Below are 25,841 nucleotides of genomic sequence, written 5' to 3' on the forward strand. Positions count from 1 at the left end.
CAACGGATCAAAATGTATTTGAGGTTTTGAGATGGTTTTCTAGAGAGAGAGTAAATAGATCTAGGTTTTGGAGTGTTTTAGATATATATATATATATATATATATGTAAAGAGAGAGAGAGAGATGAGAAAATGACTCGAAAGTGACTCTCTTCAGCCTGATATACACGCAGATTGCTTGAGCGATCAAACACAACAAAGACCCCGCTCGAGCACAAGAATGGTCGCTCTAGCGCACAATGCACTCCCCTAATAGTTTAGACCTACAAAACTTCGTTCGAGCATAAGAAGCGTCGCTCAAGTGCAGATATCAAACCCTCAATAGTTTGCAGACTATAAAAGACCGCTCAAGTGCAAGAAGTGTCACTCGAGCGAACAAGCAAAATTCTAGGCAATCAACTCTTTGAAAACAAACCCCCAACCTATTTCAAACTCAACCAAAACTTCCAATAACCAAACCCAACAAACAATAAGATGAAAAGAAATTGAACAACCAATAAGACAAGGGAATTCCGGATCCAAAACAATAAATGAGCCTGGTCCAAACTAGAGTCGTTATATTGAGACACAAAATTTCTATCTCTATTTTTGTCTATGTTGAAACACAAATTTTCTCTGTGTCTTTGTGTTGAAACAGAATTTTCTATCACTGTATTTTTCTTTGTTTCTGTGTTGAAACACAGAAAAATTTATCTATATTGACATAGATTAAATTTCATAATTTGGATTGAAATTTTCCTTAAATTACGATATTTTTCATATTAAAAATTGGTATTGTACTGGTGATCTTTTTAAATTTTGTTTTTGGCACTTTTTTTATTACATATTTTTCCTCATAATTAAAAAGTTTGCTGCATTTGAACAGAGAAATTTTGTTGATCAACAAAGACCATCCTACTAAGAAATTTGACAATTTTACAATAAAATTTCATTGACTTAGTGAATTTTCACTGAGTTGAAAAAAATTTATTGACTTAACACAACGAATTTTCACTGAATCAAAGAAATTTCATTGTGTCGGAGAGTTACTGAAAAGTTATCATCGGTGGCCATTGGTGGTTGGAGGTAACAATGGCGATAAGGGTGATGAAGTAATAAAACAATGGAGGAATTACCTGCAAGTAGAAGAAGGGAAAAAAAATTACAAACATGTGAATCTATTCCTTCTTTCCAATGCGCATTTGTCGTGCTTGATTCGATTGATTGAAGGTGTTACATCACCGCTTACATCAAGGCTTCCATGCACCGGGTTCTCTTCCCTTGACTAAAGCTAAACACCAGAGGGAAGTCACATAATCTAATTAGTCATTAGCAGCGTAAGGCCTCCCCTGTGGCGCACCCTCAGACCAATAGAAGGGGATTTCAAACTAAGCTAATGAAGTCGCTCCAGCATATGGAGGTGTAAGTGTGTGTGTGGTAGGGTACAAATAAAATATTGTGGGGGTGCAAATGTCACTTACAACCATCCATGTGCTACAAATTTTTTTCTCGTTGTTTCACTTGTATGTAATCTCTCTAAAATAATACTTGAAATAATTTTGTCTAAAAATAAATTAATGGCCTAAAACTAACACATATATTTTACTTGTCCTTAAGGTCAAGAGAAAATGTTTCTTAGAAAAAAAAAAAAAACTTGTAATTTTTCTCAATTCCAAGAGAGAGATGTGAATATAATTTTTAGAAAAGGTAAATTATAAATACACCCTCTCATATTCATTTAAAATATGATTTATTCTTATAATTTTAGAAATTACATCTTATCCCTTAAAATTTTTAATTACATAACAAATTATCTCTTTTATTAATAAATCATCAAATAAATTAATAGTTTTTAACGATACTAAAAATTTATTTCAAATTATTGTGTAGGAGAGTAGTTAGAAATTTTATTTTTTTAATTAATTATGTTAATTAAAATTTTTTGATAATAAATATTTATAATTGTTCAAATTATAAAAATTATCATTTTAAAAAATAAAAATAAAGATAGGTGAAAAATCTGTTGGAAGTTGAGACAATAATGAGAGAGTTGGGAGAGAGAAGCAAGTAAGCAAAACGGAAGTGGTTGATCGGCTCACCTACATCAATTTATTATTTATGGCTCCCATCTGATTTTCTCTCTACTTATTAATTCTTATTCAAATCCCCAATCTCTCTCTCTCTCTCTCTCTCTCCAACTCTGAAACTCACTCAGATCAGGTCTCTCTAATGGCGAGTTTTCTATCACTTGTAAGACGTACCTACCTCACCATCTACAATTGGACCGTCTTCGTCGGCTGGCAAGTCCCTCCCCTCATATGAATTATGAATTCTCTTCTCTGTAGCTCTTGTTTCTTCTTCTTCTGATCTGATTGATGTGTTTGTGTAGTACAGGTTCCAAGTGCTTTATCTTGCTTTGAAAACTCTCATGGAGTCGGGCCATGAACATGTCTACGACGCTGTTGAAAAGCCTCTTCTCCTCGCTCAATCCGCCGCCGTTTTGGAGGTACCCAAATCTTTCTTCACCCAATATTTTTATTTAATTCCTTTTTCTAATTTTGTGGGGGTTGTTTGATTATATATGATTTGATGACTCCTCAAGAGGAAATTAATCCACGCTCTCTATGGAGGAAGTTAATTTGGAATTAGAAAAAATTAACAAATCTTTCTCAACTTTTTTTACTACCTAGTATGCAATAATTAAAGTTTTAAAATCTGAAATATAACCCACTTCAATAGGCTAAGTGGGTAAGTAAGAGAAATTGAAGATTTTGTTAATTTGTATAATAATACTTTTGGAATTAATATTGGTTCTGGGTCCATATTTACTTTCTCATTCTGCCCCTACTCTTTGTTGGGTCAAGGACAACCACTGTCATAAATTAAATTTTACCTGTAATTATATTTTCCAACATTATTTAAAGAACATAGAGAGAGAAATGCAAGTTATTTATTTTTCTCTTGTTTAATTTTGGAAAATTGCATGTCAGTGAAACAAACAAACAGATAAAAAAAATTACACAAACATGGAGGGTGCAACTCGGACTTGCACCCCATGTTTTACCCAAAAAAAAAAAAAATTGATCTTCTACTCTTGCACTGTTATTTCCCCTTTAATTTATTTTCTATAGATTTCCAGATGTGTCATCAAAGTTCTGTTTGAATCTTGGATTTGTGGAGAGATTGTGAAGAAAAAATAAAATTTCTCTTTTTTTTTTTCCTTCCACAAATTCATGCACCAAACACAACATTAGCAAATTCTACTGTGTGTTTTCAGAAACCAGATACACACCCACACAATTTATTTATTTATTTACTTATTTAATGTCCTTTTTATTGTGGGATTATTTGATGTGTCTTATTTGTTTTCCTATGTCTTGGAACAGATACTTCATGGTCTAGTAGGTGAGGACTCTTTCTGTTGATAAGCTATGGTTTCATGGAGACAAGATTTTTTGTTAAACCAAATAAGCACTTTTGTGTTTGTGTTCTGTTTTATCTTTTGTTTGCTCAAAAGGTTTGGTAAGATCTCCAGTCACAGCGACACTGCCACAAATAAGTTCAAGGTTGTATGTAACCTGGGGCATCTTGTGGAGTTTTCCTGAGGTTAGAACTATTTTTCCTTTTTTATGTTCTATTTATAATAATATAAAAATAAATAAAAAAAGGGGCTTACAAAATGAAGTTTTTGGTTGGCAGACTCGGACTCACATACTTGTTAGCTCTTTGGTCATAAGCTGGTCTATCACAGAGGTTAGTTCACAACTGCTACTTCAATCACAATTTATTACAATGTCCCTTGAACATTTTGGTTTGAAGCTTGCTTATTTGTTAAATTTTCCTTAGCCTTGCCCGCTACAGTTGAATTGATTACTTGCATTTTTTTATTTTTTTTTCATGCTTTTTGTCTGGAAAAAGCAGAAAGACATACTTTTTGTGGTGCTGTTTTGAAAATTATCCTAGTGAATTTCACTGTTCTAATATTCAATTTATATTCTTCATAATTAGAGGTAGGCAACGTGTTTAGGGGATCATATTCAATCAAGATAGGGATTTTAATGTTGGGGACTTGCTAAAACCCCCGTTTTGACCTCTAATTGATACTTCTATTACCATGAGCTTTACTGTCCCTGCATTGATTTTGATCTCCACCATTTTGCTATAGCTGCCACTACTGCCAACAACTCAGCAATATAATATACCACTTTCCTTTACACAGCTCTCTGCCTTTGGATCAGCTATGACCTCCGTGACCATAATACCACCACTAGGATAGGAGAATGCTTTTGGCCCCGCCGCTGTCCCCACTGTCACCATTGCCTCTAGATTGACTCCATCACTCGCTGAACTTCCAAACCCACATAACTTTTCATAATACTGCCTTTGTTCTGGCAACAACATCAAGCTACTACTTCCATAACTAACAATTCCACTCCCACCTTGTCATACCATTGCCTCTACCAGAACATAATATTTATCTGTACCTTACGCCAGTTGTATGGAGTCCTAGTCAGGTGACAAGAGAATTTAAACTCTAGAGTTTTTTTGGCTCCTGGGCTTCTATCTTGATTGAGTGGAATGGCCAGACAAGATTCATGTAGCCTACCCCAACTAGTTGGGAAAAGACTTTGTTAATTTGAGTTGAGTACTTTTATCTTAAGATTCAAAAACAACTTGGTAATAAACAGGACCTCAGAATTTGCCATCTGATGGTGCTCCTATCTGTTTCTTGATATTTTTGTGCTTTGTAATATATTCTTTCAGCCAAAATTTCTGTGAAGTACAAGCAATAATTTTATTTTTATTATTTTATGCCTTTTTATTTTAATGCAAATACTCATTAATATGGAAACAGTGAAACATTCTAGTAGCATCAGATTCAGCCATCCAAATTTACAAGCACAAATGCTGATATAAGATTTGTTGTAGTAAATGGTAACAGCAATTTCAATTTTTGATAAAACTGTTGTCTGTTGGTACATGTGTGGTACAGTGGCACTTGTAGTTGTCAGGTCCTATGAGTCAACCAAACTCAAAGTGCAAGTTGAAAAGTGTATTTATATGATGAGTTTGGAATTTATTCATGCATACCAATAGTTCGGAATTGTTTCCTTTTGATATTTGTCCTCATTGTGTTCATTTGGATAAGTTTGTAATAAAAGCACCAGTTGTGCTATAATTAATTATATATTTCATTTCTTGTCATATTAGATTATTCGTTATTCTTTCTTTGGCACAAAGGAGGCTCTTGGCTCTGCACCGTCCGGGCTCATGTGGCTCAGGTGTGAACCATGCAATTTATACTCATCAGATAATTGTCTAGTTTCATTTTTAATGTAAGGAAATTATATTGACATTATTTAGTGCAGGTATAGCACCTTTTTACTGCTGTATCCTACCGGCATCACCAGTGAAGTTGGTCTAATTTATATTGCCATGCCTTACATCAAGGTAATAAACTCAATGATGCATGTATGGTAGTACTTGTATTACAGTTTTCTTTTGTTGAAATTGTATATATCTTAACTGCATTGTATGCAACAACTAAACCACCACTGTAAAACTTTTCTGCTAATTTTCAAGTATAGCATTGTTGGATTGCTGAGAAAATCATAGTCCAAATGCCACAGTGCAGTAGTAGCAGTGTTAGTGTAATTCACACTAATAGAAGTTCGGAGATTATGAATCAAATAATTTTACATTGTGTTCATCTCATAAGTCTATCTGTTGCTCATGTTCAAACCTGATAAGCACTATTTTTTTTTTATTATTATTTTAAAGAACATGTTTGAATATTTGCCCTGATTAAACTTTGATGTCTGCAGGAATCAGAGAAATATTGTGTACGGATGCCTAACAAATGGAATTTCTCATTTGATTACTTCTATGCTGCAATTCTTGTCCTCGGAATCTATGTCCCAGGCATGATTTGTTGTCAACTTTTGACAGACAATCTTTTTTAAAATTTTTTTTGCATTCATCAAATTGGATTATAATGATAGTTTGACTTTCTGAATTGCTTGTTGATTAATCTGATGGTGTTATCCACTGCAGGTAGCCCTCACATGTACACATACATGCTTGGACAAAGGAAGAAAGCTCTCTCAAAATCAAAGAGGGAGTAGAATGGGCATTTTAAGAAGTTTTAAACCCATTGTTTATCAGATTTTTGATTTTGTTAGCTAAGTATCAGTCCGACATCTCTGGTTCTTTTTATTTAAGTTTTTATTTGGTTAAAATTTATTATTTTGTGCTTTGAGTATTATATACAAAAACCTTTTTGGGTGTGCCCAAAAAATTCAAGGTGAAGTTGATCAAAATAGAGGGGGGGGGGGGGGGGGAATGACGACTAAATGCACAAGGCGTTCGTTCGACAAGCCTTTAAGGTTGGGTCAAAATAGAATTCTAATAAATGTTTGAAATACTATATTGTTTTATAGACCTTCAATTCAACTTCTCTGCTGCCTAAGGCTTTCACCATCTCATCTACCCATTGAGGTTACCAGAAATGGATGTTAGGGTTAAATTATACCATTTTCATAGAAGAAAATGACATTGATTGAACTGTTTCTTCTTGGTAATATATATTCAATGGGTGAAACTCAAATACTCCTTGGTAGAAGTTAAATATTTATAGGCTTTTGCCTCTTTGCCCCCAAAACCATTTTACAATAGTAATCTTGTAGTTTGATGCGTGTCATTTTAGTAGTTTTAATTATAATCATTTTACCTTTTAATTTACATTTTGTGTGTAACTCTTCCAATTGGTATCAATTGTCATGATTTTTGCCAAAAAAAGGGCTACCTCATGTGTCCATTCAGCTTGAGCAAACTATAAAAATGATTATACTAGTGGTCGATGTAGTTTGTTCCTTGTTAATTGTGACAAATTTATCTTCTAATTTTACAACTGTGTTTAATACGTTCAAATTGAAAATGGTTGTGAGATTTTTTTTAAAGGAAATTATAAGGGTGTATGGGTCAGGCGGCCACACTAGACGGCACATCAAAAACAGTAGGGGCCATTGTGACTTTTGGGAGGACATTAAAAGAATATGAGAAATAGCGTGAGATAGGAGCAAAGTTACATTATTGTTATTATAGTTAAGAAAGAGCATTAGAAAAGGAGAGAGAGAAAAGAAAGAAATGGAGAGATAAGTGGTTGTGCTTTTTACTATCGTTAGTTGTCAGAGAAAGAAACGTTAATACGCGATAGATCTTGAAGGAGAAATATATTGATTTCTTTGTTATGCCCTTCTCTAGTGGCCATTTTGAGCCACACGTTTAACTTTTAGTCGAAAATTTTCACAATAATTTTTAATTGGTTCAATTAAAAATAAATTGCAAAATTTAAAGGACAATTTCTTTTTAATCATATAAAAGGAACCAAATCAACACAATGTCAAATTACATGGACACTAGAGTCATAAATTTTTATTTTGTCTATCTATCAAATATCTAAAGATGGTTTTCAACTAGTTCAATTTGATAGAAAATGTATAAACTTATTTTAATCAGAATTACAAGAATAAAAATTGACTTAAGGATTAAATTATAGGACTGCTATTATAGTTTGGTTAGTAACATATTATACATGGATGACTGTTAAAGCATTTAGGTTATCTTGTCCATGAATTAGCATATTTGCTTGATTCACTGTTAGGTAGGATGGAAAGCTACACATAAAATAATAAATTGTAATCAAAATCTTAAACAATTGTAATTGAAGCACATTTTATTATACTTCAACCACATCACTTAACAATATATTCAAAAGTATTTGAGTTGACGAAAAGAAAAGCTTGAAATTTTATGTATTATTAACCAAGTCAAAATGCTTATAGTTCACCAAAAAGGGGGGGGGGGGGGGGGGGGGGGGGGGGGGGGGGAGTTTCAAAATGTTAATAAAACAAACAAACCACATGGCAAAACAACAAATTCCTAGCAGATTCTGCTAAAATGTAATGCAGGTTTTGGGTCATTTGCTCTCATATGGGAAGGCAATCAATCAGTCTTTTGTGGAGAAAGTGCAGAATGTGTTTTTAAGGACTGCTATCATTTGCATTCAAAAGAATTTCATCATGGAAAGGGAATGTTCTTTTGAACTCTATTCTCTCTGTTCTTGTGGGATGGATGTGTGACCCAAAAAGTTCATTCATTCATTCTTCAGCAGCAGCACTGGCGGCACTCAGATCCACGGTTAGATCAAGAGCCTGAAGCATGACACCCGCCAACTAAACTGGTTAGAGTCACTACAAGTGGAACTTCAGTTCTAATTAAGACTACTTAAAGTTTAGAATTGAACATGATTAATAATTTGAGCCAAAAATATGCATGATCAATTCTGGTGTAGATAATGTGTAATGATATGAAGCATAGAGTTGTGTTTAACTAACATCAAAGTAATCATACATTAGGCGAATGTATACTGTTTTCTAAACGTTCTACGTCAGCAACAATGCAGCACTAGATGGTCATAGAAGTGTTTGTTATCGTGGCAATGAAGAATCATTAAAAAAAATGTTTATAGCTGTTAAGAAAGAACAAGCAGATACACGTGTATAACTAACGAATATTTATAAATCTTAGGTTAAATATTGGTATGTAACTTTTATTTCTTTTTTTATTTTTTATCTTAAGAGTGAGGAAATAATGTCACTCCTTGTTTTTTTTAATATATTTTTTTTCTTCAGATATTATCAACTATCATTAGGTAAGTTTCAAAATTTTATGTAGCATATACATCCATATACTAACCCCCTGCTTCAATTTATTTATTTATTTTTAAAATAAAAAACATATTGGTAATTCTTAGAGGAAAAACCAAATGGAAAACACTTGCAACTTTGAATGCATGGAGATGGCACGAAATTACAGTATTCAGTCAACTGTGAAGTGCTTATGTATCATAATCAAACTGACAAGTTACCTTTCCAGTTATCTGGCTATACATGGCGATCACATTTTCTAGTGTGGATTCGAAGTGTGTTGTTGCATCATAACTCTGCAAAGCATTAAAGTTTCAAGATTTATCAATGACTCCAAACTCAGAGAGCGAAGAAAAAAAAAATGGATTTCATGTTCGTTTGTGAGCAGAGACTATTGCAGTGCTAAAGACAATGGGTTGAGAGTTCTTGAAACTTCGACATAAAGAGTAAAGCAACAAAATTGTAAACTCTTTGAGATGAAGAAAGCAATAATAACTGCTAACCTACCTAGCTTTCTAATATGAGTACTGCTAAATTTTAAATTGAAGTTCCTAACATCATGTTCATGACATAATTCATTCTGTCATGTTGTTCATTCTGGGAAAATCTCGCAATCTAATTTTGTAGTCTTCCATTTGTTATTCAATTAATCTAGTAACAAACTGAAATGTAAATTCAGATTTTCAGAATGCAAAAAACATGAGTACTTACAGTGGATATGAAACAGTTGTCAACAGCATTCTGGTTAGTCGGTTCATATCTGTCGTAAGTATCAAAAAATATTTCCTCTACTGGTCCAAGAAGATCTATGCCAGGCTTCAGTTCCACTTCAGGATTATCAGTCTCTGCTTCTGTTGTAACAAAAGCAATGAATTTACCTTTCGGAGCTACGTTGTGAGAATAGGAGCAGCAGAACAGGTACCTGCAATTGATTGAGAAACAAGAGCATTACAAAAAATTCTGTACTCCTGGAATTTGTGACTCTTAATCATTTGCTTTCCCCAAGATTTTCTGCAATTTAAGCATGCTCAGTAACTGTTTAAATGTTTGTCTTGCAAAGAATACTTTTCTTTTTTTCTTTTTATTTCTTCTTTTTTTATTTTTTTTCTGAATATGAATCTTTGTTTTCTAAATCAGATCTTGTTATCTAAGTCATGGATGTCTGAACCAGAAACTTCTTTAGTTCTTTTAAATACTTCATCTCAAGTACAGAATACTGATCCTACTACAGAATGACAATGACAAAAACCTTTTAAAAGTTACCTATTCCTTAAGACTGTGTTTGGATCTTGGATTTGTAGAGAGATTTGTGGAGGGAAAAGAAAAGGAAAAGGTAAAATGAAAAAAAATAAATTTCTACTTCATTCGCTTTTCCCTTCCCTTTTCTTTTTCCTTGACAAATCCAAGATCTAAAAACAGCTTACATCTGGCTGGGAATTGGCAATGGTATTGTATTCAGACAGGAGAAAAGAAAAAGTTTTTCTTTAGAAAGTGCTATTTTCTTTGACATAAAAGATTTTCATTTTTTGAATTTTTATTTTCATAAAGTACTTCTGGTTCTAGGACATAAGTGATCTGCACTTTTTTTTAGTGTTGTTTCTTATTCAGAAGAAACAGAAAAAGCAAAGTTGACCCTAGCAGTATGCAATTTCGTAAATGAAAACATCCACATATGGGGAGATGCACACTTGAATAGGTATTTCTAGATACATGCTGTGTGCCTATAAGAGTTGTATTACCAGTGAACAAATTTATACCAATGCAAGAGTTTGGCGTACATACATATCTGACTTCCGCCCAAGTTGTTTCTGGGGCAGAATGATCTGGACTGAGTGAGCATCATGGGTGTTCGGAATTGGATGACTCATTATACATATAGCACGAGCTACTTTCCCAACCTTCTTTACCTGTTTGCAATAAACAGGAGGGGATAATTCAAACCAATTAAGTCCAACATGATCGAGCTACTGATTGAAGGTTCGTTAGAAATTACCTTGTCGGACAAATATGAAGGATCGCATACTACTTTTTTGCATTTCGCAGTTTCGCCTTCTGACGTCACTCCAAAGGCCTTTCCGTCTGCATCAAATTCTACCTGCCATTTGCAGAATTAGGCATAACAAGTCAAAATTGGTGAAAAAATGGTGAGCAAATCAACTTCTTAACATCTACACTAAAAAACTGTGGAATATCTTGATTAAATTTTAAATGGTGTAGAAGACAACTCCATTATGCTTCTTTTTTTTTTTCTTTTTTCCTTTTTTCCTTTTTCCATTCAAATCCATTTAAATCCATATCCTCTATAATCACAATCATTGTGTCCTTTTAACAGCCTCAATGCAATTTTGTCAATCTTATTCTTGTGTGGTTGTGTTTTCAAATTCTGTTTTTTTTTTTTTTTTTTTTTTTTTTTCGAACATAGAAACTAGTTTGACAAAAATAAGCACGAAAAAAAATATATTTTTGCCCCAAAAAAGATAAAACCATATGAAAATTATGATTTTTTCTTTTTCTTTTTTTTTCTTTTTCTTTTGACCAAACTAGTTTTAATTTTCTTTGAAGGAAATATATATATATATATATATATTAATAAATAAACAAAAAACAAAAAACAGATTATGAGAACTCAACCAAACACTTGTTCCTCCATCTTAACCCACAGAGATCTAATAATTACCAAGAAAATAGATAAGTAACATGTTCACTCTTCTATCCTACAATTGTCTTTGTTTTTGAACACATTCTAGAAACTCTTGCTCCCCTTGTCCTCAACTGGCACAGCCTCTAGCTTCACATAAATGCATTCATTTCTCAATCAATCATTTCTGGTGCTGCCACACAGTCATCTCAGGTCCTCAAATCAACCACACTTGTTTACAGAAATAGCAGGTTATTTTGTGTTTTTGGCTGGTCTGTATAGCCTTCTGTCAGTGCAGCCATCTTGTAAATTTCCTTGCATTTGCAAGGTATTTGATGATCCAGAAGCACTTGTCCTTTTACCCATCCTGTGTTTCATTCTATGCATAACATTCTCTTCCTCTTTTGCTACTTGTTGGGAATCATTTAAAGATAATGAAAACTATCAGTTTCAACTTATGATTGCTCGGCAGGAAATTAAAGAATTTATTTAAACTTTGGCATTAACTAAACGATCCATTTTTTCACTCCCCAGTTGAAAGAATCACTCACTTGGTGCTGCCTTTAGCACTTCAACCCGGTAAAAAATACTTAGGCTCAACAAGGCTATTTATATGGTTTCAAGGACATCAGAGAATCATAAAAATTTACCTTGCATTCTGGCTTGTTGAGCATGTAAGTTCCACCATAGACGGCACTCAAACGAGCAAATGCCTATCAATAATGTCAGAGAAAGTTGAGAATAAATTATATAGCCCCTAAAAGGTTCTTGCAATTCCAATGACAACACACCTGAGGTAGTTCTCCAAGTCCATACAGTGGATAAATATAAGGAGATCCTCCCTGGAAGCGAGCTAAAGATTCTGCATATAGCTTTTCAAAAAAAAAGCTAACGTAAATTAGCTGGTCATTACACTGACTGCTGTAAACAGAATATGCAAAAAGGAAAACCTCACTCACAGTTCACATCAATTTGAAGGAGGGAAAACGAGGAGAGAGGAGCTGTCCCCAACTCGTATTACCTCATCAAATTAAATTAACTAGGATTGAGATTATAAAGAAAGACCTGTTATCTTGTGCTTTAACTAAGATTATGGCCATTGATAGAATGGAATGTGACATAGGACCCATGTAACTGACCCCACACACAGTTGAAAAAGACATAGTTTAATTGATCTGGTATATGCTGTTTTGTTCCCTGAGATTCAAACAAGAAGTTACGAAGTAATTCCAGTTCACAAGATCCTTCTGGGAAAAATGTTTCTGATCTAGCTCAAAGTCGTGGCTCCAAATTCATAAATATCCTTTAATAGGTTCACATATGCAAAAAAAGTCCTTAACGATTGGTTCCCCTGCCGCAACCCATGGCCTCTTGCTCAGAATGCTGGCTGTGCACTAGTTTAAAATCATGGATCCTATTTTGCCATTCCAATCTTTCAATGGCCATAATCTCAGTTAAACCATAAGATGACATATCTTTCTTTATCAATGACTATCTTTCTGGGAGGGGGAAAAATTAACTTGGGTTTCTTTAAACTACCATATGAAATGACAGTTGTCTGTAGTTGAGACATCATTTACTACCATATGAAATGAAACACAGAAAACAGTAGAGCATTGAACGGATCAAACACAACATTGGTGTGTGAAGGGTAGAAATCAACCCAAGATCTTCAAAGTGGAGACACTGGCAAAAATAAAACAAATAACTTAAGCAGGAACCAGATGTTTCACCTTAACTCTCTTCACAAAATCCATGGCAGGCTGGTCCAAGTAACTGTCATCTATATGGAGTGCCAATGCATGGCCAATAAAGTCAACTGTATTGTCATCTAGCCCATACTTCCTATATCAGGGGAAAAAATAAATAAATAAATAATTAGTCAAACTATATTACCTCTCATCACCAAAAAAATAAAGAAAGCAGAACAGTAATAATAACAGTAACTCCAGACAAGACAACTATAGTTATCATCATAACTGTTCTGAGGAATGAATCCACCACTTTACTCAGCAAATTGAGCAAAAGGAGAAGTATTTACTTATGGTCAAAGCTGGCTTGAGGGCATGTCCTCTTCAGATTAAAGTGGAAAGAATTATAACAATTTTCACCCTGACTTTTCTATGTAAAAAGAAGGAAAACTGAGATCTAAAATAAAAACTTGCTCTTAAGAGTTATTGTAGTGAGATTCCAAACTCTAAATTTATGATCCGCTATCTTCTGTAAAACAGAATGGAGCACCACTTTACTTAAGCTGAATGTTGAGTTTAATTCATATCACAACAAATAAGTTTAAGACTAATTTGCAAGTGTCCGTGTGCATGTGATTGCCCCATTGGCACTCCACTTTAGCATCCCATGATCCACTTCTCACGTGCTTTTTGGCTTCTCTGAAACTCAAATATGTGGAGTACAAGAAGCTAAGATAAATGCCAATAGCATGTCCTAAATTTGATGTTTGTGTGTGTGTTTATGTTTACCCAGAGTCTCAATAGGTCTTAAGGCTATGTTACTAGTTTATCATAATTAAGAAAATTAATTTTATGACAATTCTTTACTTTCCTATCTTACCTTACTTCAATTTCTGATCAAGTAGATTTCTTTCATTAACTTCCTATTTAAGAGAGTTTGTAACACTTAACAAGCTTTGCAGGTATCAATCAATCTTAGCCTACAATAGCTTATAAAATATGTGAAAACATTTAGTTAGCTCCTATTCTAATTCTCAATGGAGCCAGAATGAATGTGAAACAAGGAATTGCAACCTTGCTGGTTTTTGGTCAACTTGTTCTTCAGAAAATTTGTTCCTTTCATCTTTTTGAAGAACTTAAATTGAATAAAAGGATCTTAAGTAAAACTTATCTCGATTCAGTTTGTCTTTCAGGTTTGTTGCACAACTCCTGGCCTTTGACAGCTTGGTTATCAGTCATCAACAGGGGGGAGCCACGTGAGGACCGGGGAGCACGTGCCCCCCCTCAATTTTTGGAAAATTATCACTTTATCTCTAATAAAAATATATTTTTTTAATTTGTTCCTTTGAAGTTTCAAGTATGCCCCTAATTTTTTATACCTCCTCTTTTCTTTACTTTTTTTCTTTTCAACAAAATCCATGCAATTTGTCACTTTAAATGTGTAATTATGCCAAAAGCTTAATTTCATTTTATTTCTCTACATTCTCTCCAATTTCTTTCTTTACCCCTCTCCATATCTCTTTTTTGTGTGTGTATGTGCATGCATTTTAATTTAATTTCATTCTCATCTTTTATGGAGGCATGTGATCGCTTTTTAAATTATGATGATCATCATACAGAAAATCAAATTAATAACAAAAAAATAAAAAATTACCAGTTAACTTGAGCATGTCTCTAAATATATCTTTGGTATCACGCTGATTTTTAGTCCAACCACCACGTGAAAATTGGGTTCAGTTGGATTGTGATTCATGCTAAGATTTCAACTCAATGTTGTAGCTGAGCCAAAATTCTGGCTCCACCACTGGACATCAGCCCCTACTAAAAAGAGTGTTGTGTGACAAGATTTCTTACTAGTGTTATTAGTGGAATTTTTGTGATGGGGGTATGTTAATGTACACTAAACCTAACCCACTAACCTAACCCACTACATCCACCCCACTAAACCTAACACACTTACCATCTCCACTACCACCCACCACCTCCACTACCATCCACTACCACCACTCACTTACCTCACACCTCTCCTATATAATAGCTTGTAACATACAGATCAATACACAACAATCTTGTAACAATATATCAATCAATAATAATACATACAATTTATTCTCTCTCTTTCTCTATACATTATTTCTTACATGGTATCAGAGCTGGTTTAAAACCTAGTATTTTCGCTTCTCCGGCGGGCGGCAACCTCACCTTAGCCGCCCGCCGGACCTCAACCTATTCCGCTGATAAAATCAACAAAGATTTGTGCAACTGTAGTCATGTGTGAGGCTGATGGAGAAGAATTCTTCACCTCATATGACGAGACAGTCTGGAACTGGAAACATTGCAACATTCTGCTCTGGAATTCTGCAGCAGCTAGATTATAGCTTGGTTGAGTGCCAAGCTTTGGTTCTTCCACCCACTCTTGAACTTGCCCAGCAAAGTGTGAAGGTTCATGCTTGTGTTGGAGGGACTAGTGTGCGCGAAGATCAGCGCATTCTCTCCAGTGGGGTTCATGTTGTTGTTGGTACTCCTGGTCGTGTGTTTGACATGTTGCGGAGACAATCACTTCGCCCTGTTTACATCAAAATGTTTGTCTTGGATGAAGCTGATGAAATGCTGTCACGAGGTTTTTAAAAATCAGATCTATGATATTTTCCAGTTGCTGCCACCCAAAATCCAGGTTGGGGTGTTCTCAGTTGCTGTCACCCAAAATCCAGGTTGGGGTGTTCTCTGCCACAATGCCACCAGAGGCTCTTGAAATCACCAGGAAATTCATGAATAAGCCTGGAAAGAGAAAAAGCTCATGCTAGGATTTGCGAAGTGATTCGCTGCAGGAATTTTGGCTTTGGATGAAACCCTTACCATACTCCACTCATTCTCTCCAACTGTTCTAACTTTTTATTTTTATTATTATTATTATTATATCAAATAATCAATGCACTCATGTTCCCCACTAACAGTGTCCACTTTTGACCCAAACCATTTTCAATCCATCATTTCTCCTTCACCTTTTGCACCCCACTCACCGACTCTCTCTCCACTTTATCACATGGGTTTGTCCCTCTCTCTCCTCCATTTGATTTCAAAAATCACTTATTTTTATTTATTTTTTCCAAGTCACTTTTCCTCTTTTTTAAATACCCCACTTTATTTTGAAACAATCGCACTGATGTTTTTCATATAATCCATCTATAAATATTTTTTATCTATTTTCTTTCTCCCTTGTTTTCTTTCATTTTATTTTTATTTTTTCAACAAAACACTCCCAAAACAAAAAAAAAAAAAAAAAAAAAAAACAACATTTTACAAACTTGTTATTTCTTCATGCCGGGGATCAACCCCGATCAGCATTTTACACCATAAAAAAAATAAAAATAAAAATAAAAAAAATAAAAATAAAAAAACACAAAACAAAACAAAACACAACCAACACAAATCGGAACAGTGGGATTTTTCTTCTCGCCTATTCCGCCGGTCTTTTCTTCTTGCCTCCGTCCTGGGCGGTCCTTGACGGTGTTGCCTCCGTGCTTCCTCGACCACCAAGCAAGTTGCCTCCTCCCTGCTCCTCCACTGCAGCATATGGTGGACCTCCAAATCGGAACATCACGGTGGCCTTCCGCTTCAGCTCCTTGTTTTCTGCCCTTAGCACGCTTATCTCTGCTCGCGCATCCTTATACATGCGTTGGAGCAGAGCCAGCTGGGAGTTTAATTGCTGCACCTCATTTGTCCTACTCTGCAGCCGGTGTGACAAGTTTGTGACCGCCGTCATGGACTCCACACATGCCTTCAAAGTATACTGATTAGCCTCCACATCCGTTTGCACTGCCATTTTTTGCTCCACCGACTGCATCGGAAAGTTCAACGGAGCAAACCCAGTGGTGTTTGGTTGAGGTTCACGGGACACCGCACCAGTTCTCTCTCCTGTGGACTCGTTGAGATCGGGAAAGAGAGTGAGCAGCCCACGGGAAGACGAGGCCATTTTCTGGGCAACAGAGTGTTACAGAATATCTCTCACAACAGAGTGTTACAGACTATCTCTCTCAGCAATCTCAGCAAAACGACCTCTCTTTCTCAGCAAAACGAAGAATTTTCAGAGGTTTCTCTCTGTTTTTCTGTCTCCGTTTCTGCCTCCTCCGCTTCGGTTTATAAAGACCATGACACAGAGGCAGCCACGCGCATCGCGCGCCTCTTCTCGCCGACAAACAGGCACGCCTTTTGATGCATTCGGGCACGCCTTTTGATGGCACGGCTTTTGAGGGTGCGGGCACACCTTTTGAGGGCACGACTTTTGAGGGCTCGATATCTACATCCATGTATATTTTTTTTGGGCTGCCTATATACACACTCATACAGTGTCTTCTACACCGGTCAGCTTTATCAATCCCTTTGTTTCAACCTCAAATAGGTTTCTATCTTCACACCTATTTGAGTTTGAGGGGGGGTTATACCAGTATAATGTATAAGTCGCCCATGGCGCACTCCCTAAGTCACCCCCTTGGTGCACCACCACAATTTTCTACAACGGTCCGACATGACCCCATAAACTGTCCCGACATTGATTCCGGTCAGCTTCTCCAACGGTCCGACATGACCCCGTAAACTGTCCTGCTACATCGGTCCGACATGACCCCGTAAACTGTCTTCTCCAACGGTCCGACATGACCCCGTAAACTGTCTTCAACAACGGTCCGACATGACCCCGTAAACTGTCTGCTCCAACGGTCCGACATGACCCCATAAACTGTCTTCTACATCGGTCTGACACGACCACACAGTGTCTTCTACAACGGTCCGACATGACCCCGTAAACTGTCTGCTACAACGGTCCGACATGACCCCGTAAACTGTCTGCTACAACGGTCCGACACGACCATACCGTGTCTCCTATCCTGTTTTGTTTTTTATTTATCAGTTTACTTTTCTGTTTTGTTACTCTCTTCAAACTCAAGTTGGTTAGTTCCTATCCTCCTTGAGTTTGAGGGGGGCTGTTAATGTACACTAAACCTAACCCACTAACCTAACCCACTACATCCACCCCACTAAACCTAACACACTTACCATCTCCACTACCACCCACCACCTCCACTACCATCCACTACCACCACTCACTTACCTCACACCTCTCCTATATAATAGCTTGTAACATACAGATCAATACACAACAATCTTGTAACAATATATCAATCAATAATAATACATACAATTTATTCTCTCTCTTTCTCTATACATTATTTCTTACAACATCCTTAATGGGTTTATCTCATTTATGCTTTCAAGCTTGCGTCACCACAAATGAGATGGTTGGGTCATTGAGCTAATTGGTCAAACTGATGGCATCAAAGAACCTTTCCCTTGTTTGATGACCAATTCTCTCTCTCAAGTTCTATGAACAGATTTCCATGAGTTTATCACCATCCAATGCATATGTAGGCACTGCGACCATAGTTCTTATCATCAAAAGCTCAGTTCGAATTTTTAACTTAATCTCATAGCAAACTTAGTGTCGATAGAGTAGTGGCATATTTTCTATCCAGATATGGAGAACAGTTCAATTAGTAAGTCATGTATGAACATATATTCCTTGAGTTTTGAGTCATTATTGTTCCATTATGCTGAAGTGAGTCTAGATTTTCTAGTTTGGAGCAAGAATTCTAAGCTACTTATAGAAGGCGAAACAAAATTCATTTATGTCCCTTTTAATAATCTATTTCAAGTTCATTCTTATTTTGATATTTACTATTGCTGCAATTTTGATTTCGGGAAAGCCCCTCTTACTTTCTGAACCTCAGCTTGTATTTCTAAAACAAAAAATATTTTATGACATCTGCAGTCTGCTAATTGGCCCTCAAGATTCCCCGTGCTAGTAGTTCCCAATGGCAGTCTTACACTATGGTTTGGATTCGTTTGTCACTGAGCATGAAATGAAAGGACATACTTTCCTTCAAAATTCCTTATGCTAGTCTTACACGCCTGAGTCTTAGACTTGACCATTACAAAATTGCTTGTTTGTGAAGAGGCCCTATAGATTTTCATCACCCATCCTACATCACTGAGCATAACTAAAGTCTAAAGGAGATTGAGCTTCAGTAAGTATATATACAACATCATTTTTTTTTTTTTTCTTACTCAGCTGATGGAATTTGAACCATCATCATCTGGTCCATGATAACCTCAAAATTTAAGTTAAAATAATAAAGATAACTTCCCATGAAATATGTGTGCAAAATTTATATATCAATTATATACACACACACATATATAGAAAACAACAATAGGGAAAGTAGAAGGAGATGAGGATGAGATATTACGAAATAACATCTTTTGCTGTGACTTTGTTGAGATCGAGTCCTTCATGAGATTTTGGATCATTCTCTTCATAGTCTTGCACATAAATGAAGAATTTTCGAGCACGACGCTTCTCAAATAATCCCATCAATGGGGATTTAAGTGCTTCCACATCAGTAGCTGGTACTTTGTGAATCTGAAATGGATCAAACCCATTGTTTACCATAAAAGAAGATTAAATTTTTACAATTTGTGAAAAGTTAGACTGAATGCTCCGTAAAAATAAAAATAAAACTTAATAGCCATCTCACCTTCCCTTTGTTGTACACAAAACTACCATCTACAGCCTTGAAATTGAGATACTTTGTTACATCAGTGTGGATGAGAACACGAACCAGGGCACCATTGGCCATCATGAACTGTCAAAGCAAAGAAACAATGATTAATGTCACGATAGCAAGTGCAAAAAAATAAATAAATACTAGAATAAAAATGTCACCTCTGGGAATACAATCTTTTTTTGATAAATACCTCTGGGAATACAATCTTAAAATGGTTTCTAATCTCTGAGAAATAGTTATTAAGAATCATGATACACGGGGGCTCTGTTCACTGATCAAGTCTAAACTATCAAAATATGTCCTATTTCTTTGACGACTCAATGTTCATTAGCATTAGATGAAATGATATAAAATTGTTGAAGAAATATGATTCATACTCATCCAATGCAATACAATATAAAGGTTGTTACTTCTCATGCCATGATTTTTCTATATACTCCTCATTTTTCAAACTTCTCAATTCTGAAAGTCCTATTGTAACAGAGAAGCATTATAACATATTAATAAAAATGGAGATTAAATCTCCCTGATAAAACTTAAGTCTCTACTAAACTTGTCTTTAGCATCTAATGAATCTACAAACGTGGTCAACAAATAGTCCCACTTATTTAAAATATAGTGAGAAGGCAGTACATGATAATTTTTTGACGATTTCTCATTTTTCCAGGTAAGCATCAATTTAAATAGCAACTGATCTACACTGCATGCCCTTTCCATTCATCAACTAATGAAGTTGCAACTTCCAGAAACCCATTATTCTTATTCAATTTTGAGAATCCTAATAAAACAAAAGATTGAAAATGTCAAGTTTGCAAATTCTTAATCACTGCTATATCTGTTATCAGAATCTTACGATTCCTGATTTGATTCACGATTTGATTCGCAATTTTTACAAAATCGATACGAATCTATAGGTGAATTTATTTCAGAAGTGAATTTCTAGTGAATCGCACGATTCACAATCAATTCACGATTCGATTCACTTTTTATGATTTATGCAATTCTTGAAACTATCATATCCAAGATATTGTCAACTTTTTTTTTCTTCATTTTTTTAGTAAAAATGACATAATACAGCTTCTAATAGCGTTTATATATATACATGATTTGTTGTTATTTTAGTGATCATGGAGTTTTTTTTAATAGGATCCAATCAGATTCAGTCAGACCCAACATGTTTTTCACCTTTAAAAAATCATGATATATCTTCTAAAAATGTTTAAGAATAAAGTAACTTATACCATGAATTATCTATTACTATTTTATTAAATTAAATATAGTTGAATATTTCATAGGTAAGGTCAATTATACATTTTAAAATGTTTTACGCTTTAAAATAAAAGATCCTAAATAATTCTTTCTTATTATTTGGTCATTGTTACTTGGAAAAGTATGTATGCTTATTGTCCAAATATCAGTATCGTTGTCAAATTATTATTACTATAGAAATTGAGAGTTTGTCTTTATTTACCGTTTTCATTAAGAATGGTTGATAAAAAATATCTAAAAAAGAGAAAAGGCAAGATGGTGATCTTACATAGGAATTAAAGTTCTTACCTATTAAACTACATGATCATCAATCAAAACAATATTTTTATTAATTTAAATCTAAATATTTCATGTTCATAAGATATATTTAACATCTAAGTGTGTAAATATATTTTTCTAAGTAATTTAGAAAAAAATGACGAATCTTTACGATTCACGATTCATTTCCCAATTCGGTACGAGGCCATTTCGGTTCACAATTCGAATCCCGATTCGAAAAATTTCTTGAAAATTCTACCCTTCAAATCTAGTGTAAATTACAATTCCCTGTAATCCCTACATGGAACTTGGAAAGGTTTACCGTATAGTAAAACGGAAATAGGCAATTTAGGCACCAATTGAATTTGTGAAACATGAACCTAATGAGATAATGGACCAGATGTGGCTTGAAACTTTGGTTACTTGAGTCCCAGCTCAGCTCCACACAGCAAGTTGATTTGTAATTTGGACATGGCTCGGAGTATGAACTCCTTTGAGTTTAAAGAGCCTAAAAGTTCATGAGTGAGTGAAGCTAGATTGATTCACTGTACAATATAAATAAATTTGTGAAGAGATGTGTATAATGAGAGATCACCAGAAACTAAAGGATTATTTCATGACTAATTGAAAAGCTGGAAGTGAGGTGAGTATTGAAGGAGGATGACAAGTTAAGAAACTCTGCATACCTTGGGGATCATATCGACATTGTAATCTCTGCTTGAACCCAACTGTTCTGGAGGTGTGTCATTGCTCCTGAATCGCTTCCAGAGCTAGAAGCCACAATTCAAAATGAGCTAATGTCATATGTACACGGGAGAGGTGTTTTGATGACCAATACAGCAATTTAAGTACTTAAAACCACTATGGTACCTGGTTGAGATTGAGTGAGGTGGATTCACCTCCATAGTAATCATTTCTATCCATGTGAAGAACCTTTTCCAAAAAGGCACAAAAAATGCTAATTAATTAGTACTCTTAACATTTTTACATTCCCACATACAAAAATCCATGGGAAAAAAAAAAGGTGAAAACAGTAAATAAAATTATAACAACCAAATCACAAAGCATCTTGAAAAAGTAATTTAGTGTGCTTTTTGATTGAGGTAGAAACATTCTGAATGATCTAAGAATTTGTGGTCCAAAAGTATGCGAAAAGGGGGGAAAACAGAATTGAAATGCTGGTAAGGCAAGTGCATTTTTGTTCAAACTAAGGTATAAGCTCTCCACATTCTCACTACCATGCTCAGATCCAGTCCACGTTCCTCAACATTGCATCTTCTTTTGTGGGAGTCATGAACTACACAGGAAAGAATGCCCTTAGTAAATAAGCTTAACCATCTAGGGTTAAACAACTATTACAATTTACTGTAATTTTTCTTCTTTTTTTTAGAGTGGCGAAGGGATTACCCAATTTAGGGAGAATGAAGAGTATGCAGTGAAAGGTTTCACATGGCTTGGCCAATTACAAACAAGGTTGTTAAAATCGGAATCCTAAGCGGGGTTGTTGGGAGGGACTCGTGGATCAGATCGTAGAATCGGATCGAGGATCATAAGATTCTATTTTCAACGCAAAATAAAATGAAAAATTATGGATAATGATAATGTATGTTACACAATTTAAAAAGACTAAGAAAAATGATCAATTTGATATAATGCACTCTCTATGTTAATATAAATTGAAAGAGATGATTGAAAAAGGAGTTTATAATCAAATTTTTTATATAGATATACATATATATATATATATATATTATATATTTAACAAAAAAATTGTCAGAATCGTAATAAAATCGGGATCGTATGCGGTTCTACACGATTTTGTGAATAAGATCGTAATCACTTTAAGATCCTATTAAATTTAAGATCGCAGTGTGATCCGGATCGTTTGGCCCAACTAAAATCGTAGAATCTTACATCCTATGATCCGGATTGGGATTCTGATAACCATGATTACAAAGTAGTAAGAATTATTTGTTTGATGGTTGAGGATAATTTGATTCACAATGTCTTCCATCAAGGCAGGCAAGCTTGTTAGCCTAGAACAATTGGAAGGATGAGACTTTATTGTATATAGCTTCAACAAGTGTTCATTCAGAATCAGATGACAATAAAGAACATGCTAATCAAGCAGCTATTTTTTAAACTTTTCCAAATTAAAATCGTGGCACATGGGGTGAAGCCAAAGTGATTGCTTTCTCCTGCAAGAGAGCTGTTGAGAAAATTATTATTTTGCCAAAAGTGGAACAGAAAACAAAGGAAGCCCATTGAAGGGTTAATAACTTGACTCCTACTCATAGAGAATAGGTCTTATGATCTGTTAGAAATCTTCAAGAAGATTATATGTCTACATGACACTAGCAATGAAACACAAAAAAATTATTATTTGCCAAAAGTGGAATAGAGAACAAAGGAAGGCCATTGGAGTGTCAACAACTTGACTCCTACTCATGGATTAGTCAATTAGGATGACCTTATAATGAAATTTGACAAACGTATTAGACTCATAAACAATAGTTACCATCATAAAACATAAACGAAACAAATTTCAATGTACTTATTTAGTTTGGGTCGTGTTCAATGAAAAGCTTACAAAATTCTATCTAGTGTAGCTTGAATGACCCAATTCTTAGCTTGGCTTGGCACATTTGTGGATGCAATTTATACAAGCATTTTTTTTTTTTTGGTTTTATTTATTTAATCCTACTAAGAAACACTTTACCATTATTGCAGTTACTTCCAAACACTTCTCCAGTGAAAATTCCATGAAGCAAGTTCATGGTCTAGGTAATCTATCAGGTGATAATTTATCAAGCACTGATGGCTTCCATTATTACCAATAATTTGAAGAAAGCTTTCCATGGGGAGGAAGGGCTCCTCAAGGTGAGAACCGTGATAGGATAGCTCTATGCATGTTCAAGAAGTTACAATATTCTGATTTCTATCTTGTATCGCAAAATACAATATAACCAAAAACAAATAAACAGAGACTGTGCTAAGAAAGACATAGTTGATTGGTAATTTAGTAGCTGGAAATAACCCCACATTGTTGTCAAAGGAATACACATCTGCTTCCTACAAATCGATTGCAACTACAGATCTAAATAAGTATGCCAAGCAAATATCTTAGGGAAGCGAATTCAGGAATTCCTAATTCGAACTCGCCGATCACACGCCAGACTCAAAATGGACCGATTCTAGGGGAAGATGTCAGTCATTATTAAGGCGTCCACAATTACCTAGCTAAGCTATTGTTAAATAGAATGGTTATCAATCAAAATTAAAAGCAAATGTTTGAAATACATCCAAACACAACTGCAACCAGAAATGTAGATAAATTTGATTAAAAAAAGAATATACATATACATCATCGACACTAATAATCTCTAATAATACACCAAACAAATCAGAGGATGATCGGTCGAACGAAACATCATATTATATATATCGTCAATCAATCAGCATTAAGATTGCGGTAGCAAATCAACGAAGCATTTCGTGCAATCAATGCAATCAATATATATATATATATATAGAGAGAGAGAGAGAGAGAGAGAGAGTGCACAACACAAAGGAATGTTGAAGATGAGGCTTACTTTGAGTCCATCAACAGAGAGAAGACCACTGAGAATGCATTCCTTGAGGCCTGTACCAAGCACTACAACATCGTATTCTTCATCCATGGCGCTATCAAAATCCGAAGCTCAAAGCTACCGAAAGTAATGATTTCTAGAGAGAGAGAGAGAGATTGTAATGGAGGCATGAAATGGGGACATTAAAAAGTTAGTTAGTTAGTTAGTTAAGAGAGCATGGAACGAACGAACGAACGAACAGGTCTCAAGCCAGACGTTCCGGAGTTTCAGGGGAAACCGGTACGACCGCGCCAATTTTCAAGGCTGGCAGAGCTCTCACACTGGTTTCAACTATTTTTTTCTTTATAATATTCATTTAATTTTTGCTATTTTTATCTTCTTCGTTTCGCTCAGGTATGAAATATCTAGGGTAATTTTCATGTATACTGCCTACCTTCAAAATTTTGGACCATTAGATTTGGAATGGAAGAAACTCTAACCATAATATCGGTCATGATTACAGCCATGTAAAAAAATTGGTGATTTTTTTCTAGAAAGGTGTAGTTTTAGTTCATTTATAGAATTGATTTTGGTTTGGGACGTGGGTTGAAATTTTAATTTTTTAATTATTTTAGTTTAAAGTTAAAAAAAGTTATTTATGATAAATTTTTGAAAAAATTATTCATAAATCTCATATAAAAAAAGGGGTTTTTTTTTTAAGGTCCCTGGTATTATGATTTTATAGCATAAAGGACACCAAATATTTTCATAATGTCTAAGGTCCCTCAACAATATTTTCATAATGTCTAAGGTCCCTCAACCTTGATCCAGAGAAATTTCAGTCCAGAGAAAATTGGTCCAGAGAAATTTGGCCCAGAGAAATTTCAGTCCAGAGAAATTTCAGTGCAGAGAAAATTGGTCAGAGAAATTCTGGCCCAGAGAAATTTCTCTGGACCAAATTTCTCTGGATGAGTTTCTCTACTTTTCTTCTCATTCACATCCAAATCATTATGATTCATTAGGTAAGCAACATTGTTCAACTAAATTCAACTGGAAAAATTCCACATTGTAATATGTAAGCAACATTAGAATGGGATAACAATGACAACT

The 25,841-nt window shown here is 34.8% G+C and overlaps 2 protein-coding genes across 4 annotated transcripts; one reads left to right on the forward strand and one right to left on the reverse strand.

The window, feature by feature from the left end:
• Positions 1–1,958: 1,958 nt before the first annotated feature.
• PAS2 (Protein-tyrosine phosphatase-like, PTPLA) lies at positions 1,959–6,463 on the forward strand. The gene is made up of 9 exons (XM_028208838.2): positions 1,959–2,278; positions 2,373–2,484; positions 3,365–3,383; positions 3,496–3,584; positions 3,678–3,731; positions 5,190–5,260; positions 5,348–5,429; positions 5,804–5,900; positions 6,033–6,463. The coding sequence occupies exons 1-9, from the start codon at positions 2,208–2,210 to the stop codon at positions 6,101–6,103; spliced, it is 666 nt and encodes a 221-aa protein (XP_028064639.2). The 5' UTR covers positions 1,959–2,207; the 3' UTR covers positions 6,104–6,463.
• Positions 6,464–7,763: 1,300 nt separating this feature from the next.
• Positions 7,764–25,183, reverse strand: LOC114267778 (guanosine nucleotide diphosphate dissociation inhibitor At5g09550). 3 transcript variants are annotated; one of them, XM_082888362.1, is made up of 14 exons: positions 24,756–25,183; positions 22,401–22,459; positions 22,033–22,095; positions 21,849–21,932; positions 19,606–19,713; positions 19,318–19,490; positions 13,058–13,169; positions 12,116–12,196; positions 11,975–12,037; positions 10,680–10,781; positions 10,469–10,593; positions 9,398–9,608; positions 8,908–8,982; positions 7,764–8,191 (listed from the first exon to the last, which is right to left on the reverse strand). In XM_082888362.1, the coding sequence occupies exons 2-14, from the start codon at positions 22,401–22,403 to the stop codon at positions 8,138–8,140; spliced, it is 1,254 nt and encodes a 417-aa protein (XP_082744488.1). In that variant the 5' UTR covers positions 22,404–22,459; positions 24,756–25,183; the 3' UTR covers positions 7,764–8,137. The 3 variants fall into 3 exon arrangements, with proteins under 3 accessions (XP_082744488.1, XP_028064637.2, XP_082744482.1); XM_028208836.2 differs by lacking the exon at positions 22,401–22,459; XM_082888356.1 differs by lacking the exon at positions 24,756–25,183 and having other exon boundaries at positions 22,216–22,444.
• Positions 25,184–25,841: the final 658 nt, after the last annotated feature.

This window comes from Camellia sinensis, chromosome 1, assembly GCF_055761805.1.
Source record: "Camellia sinensis isolate YWXY chromosome 1, ASM5576180v1, whole genome shotgun sequence".
Classification (NCBI taxonomy): Eukaryota; Viridiplantae; Streptophyta; class Magnoliopsida; order Ericales; family Theaceae; genus Camellia; species Camellia sinensis.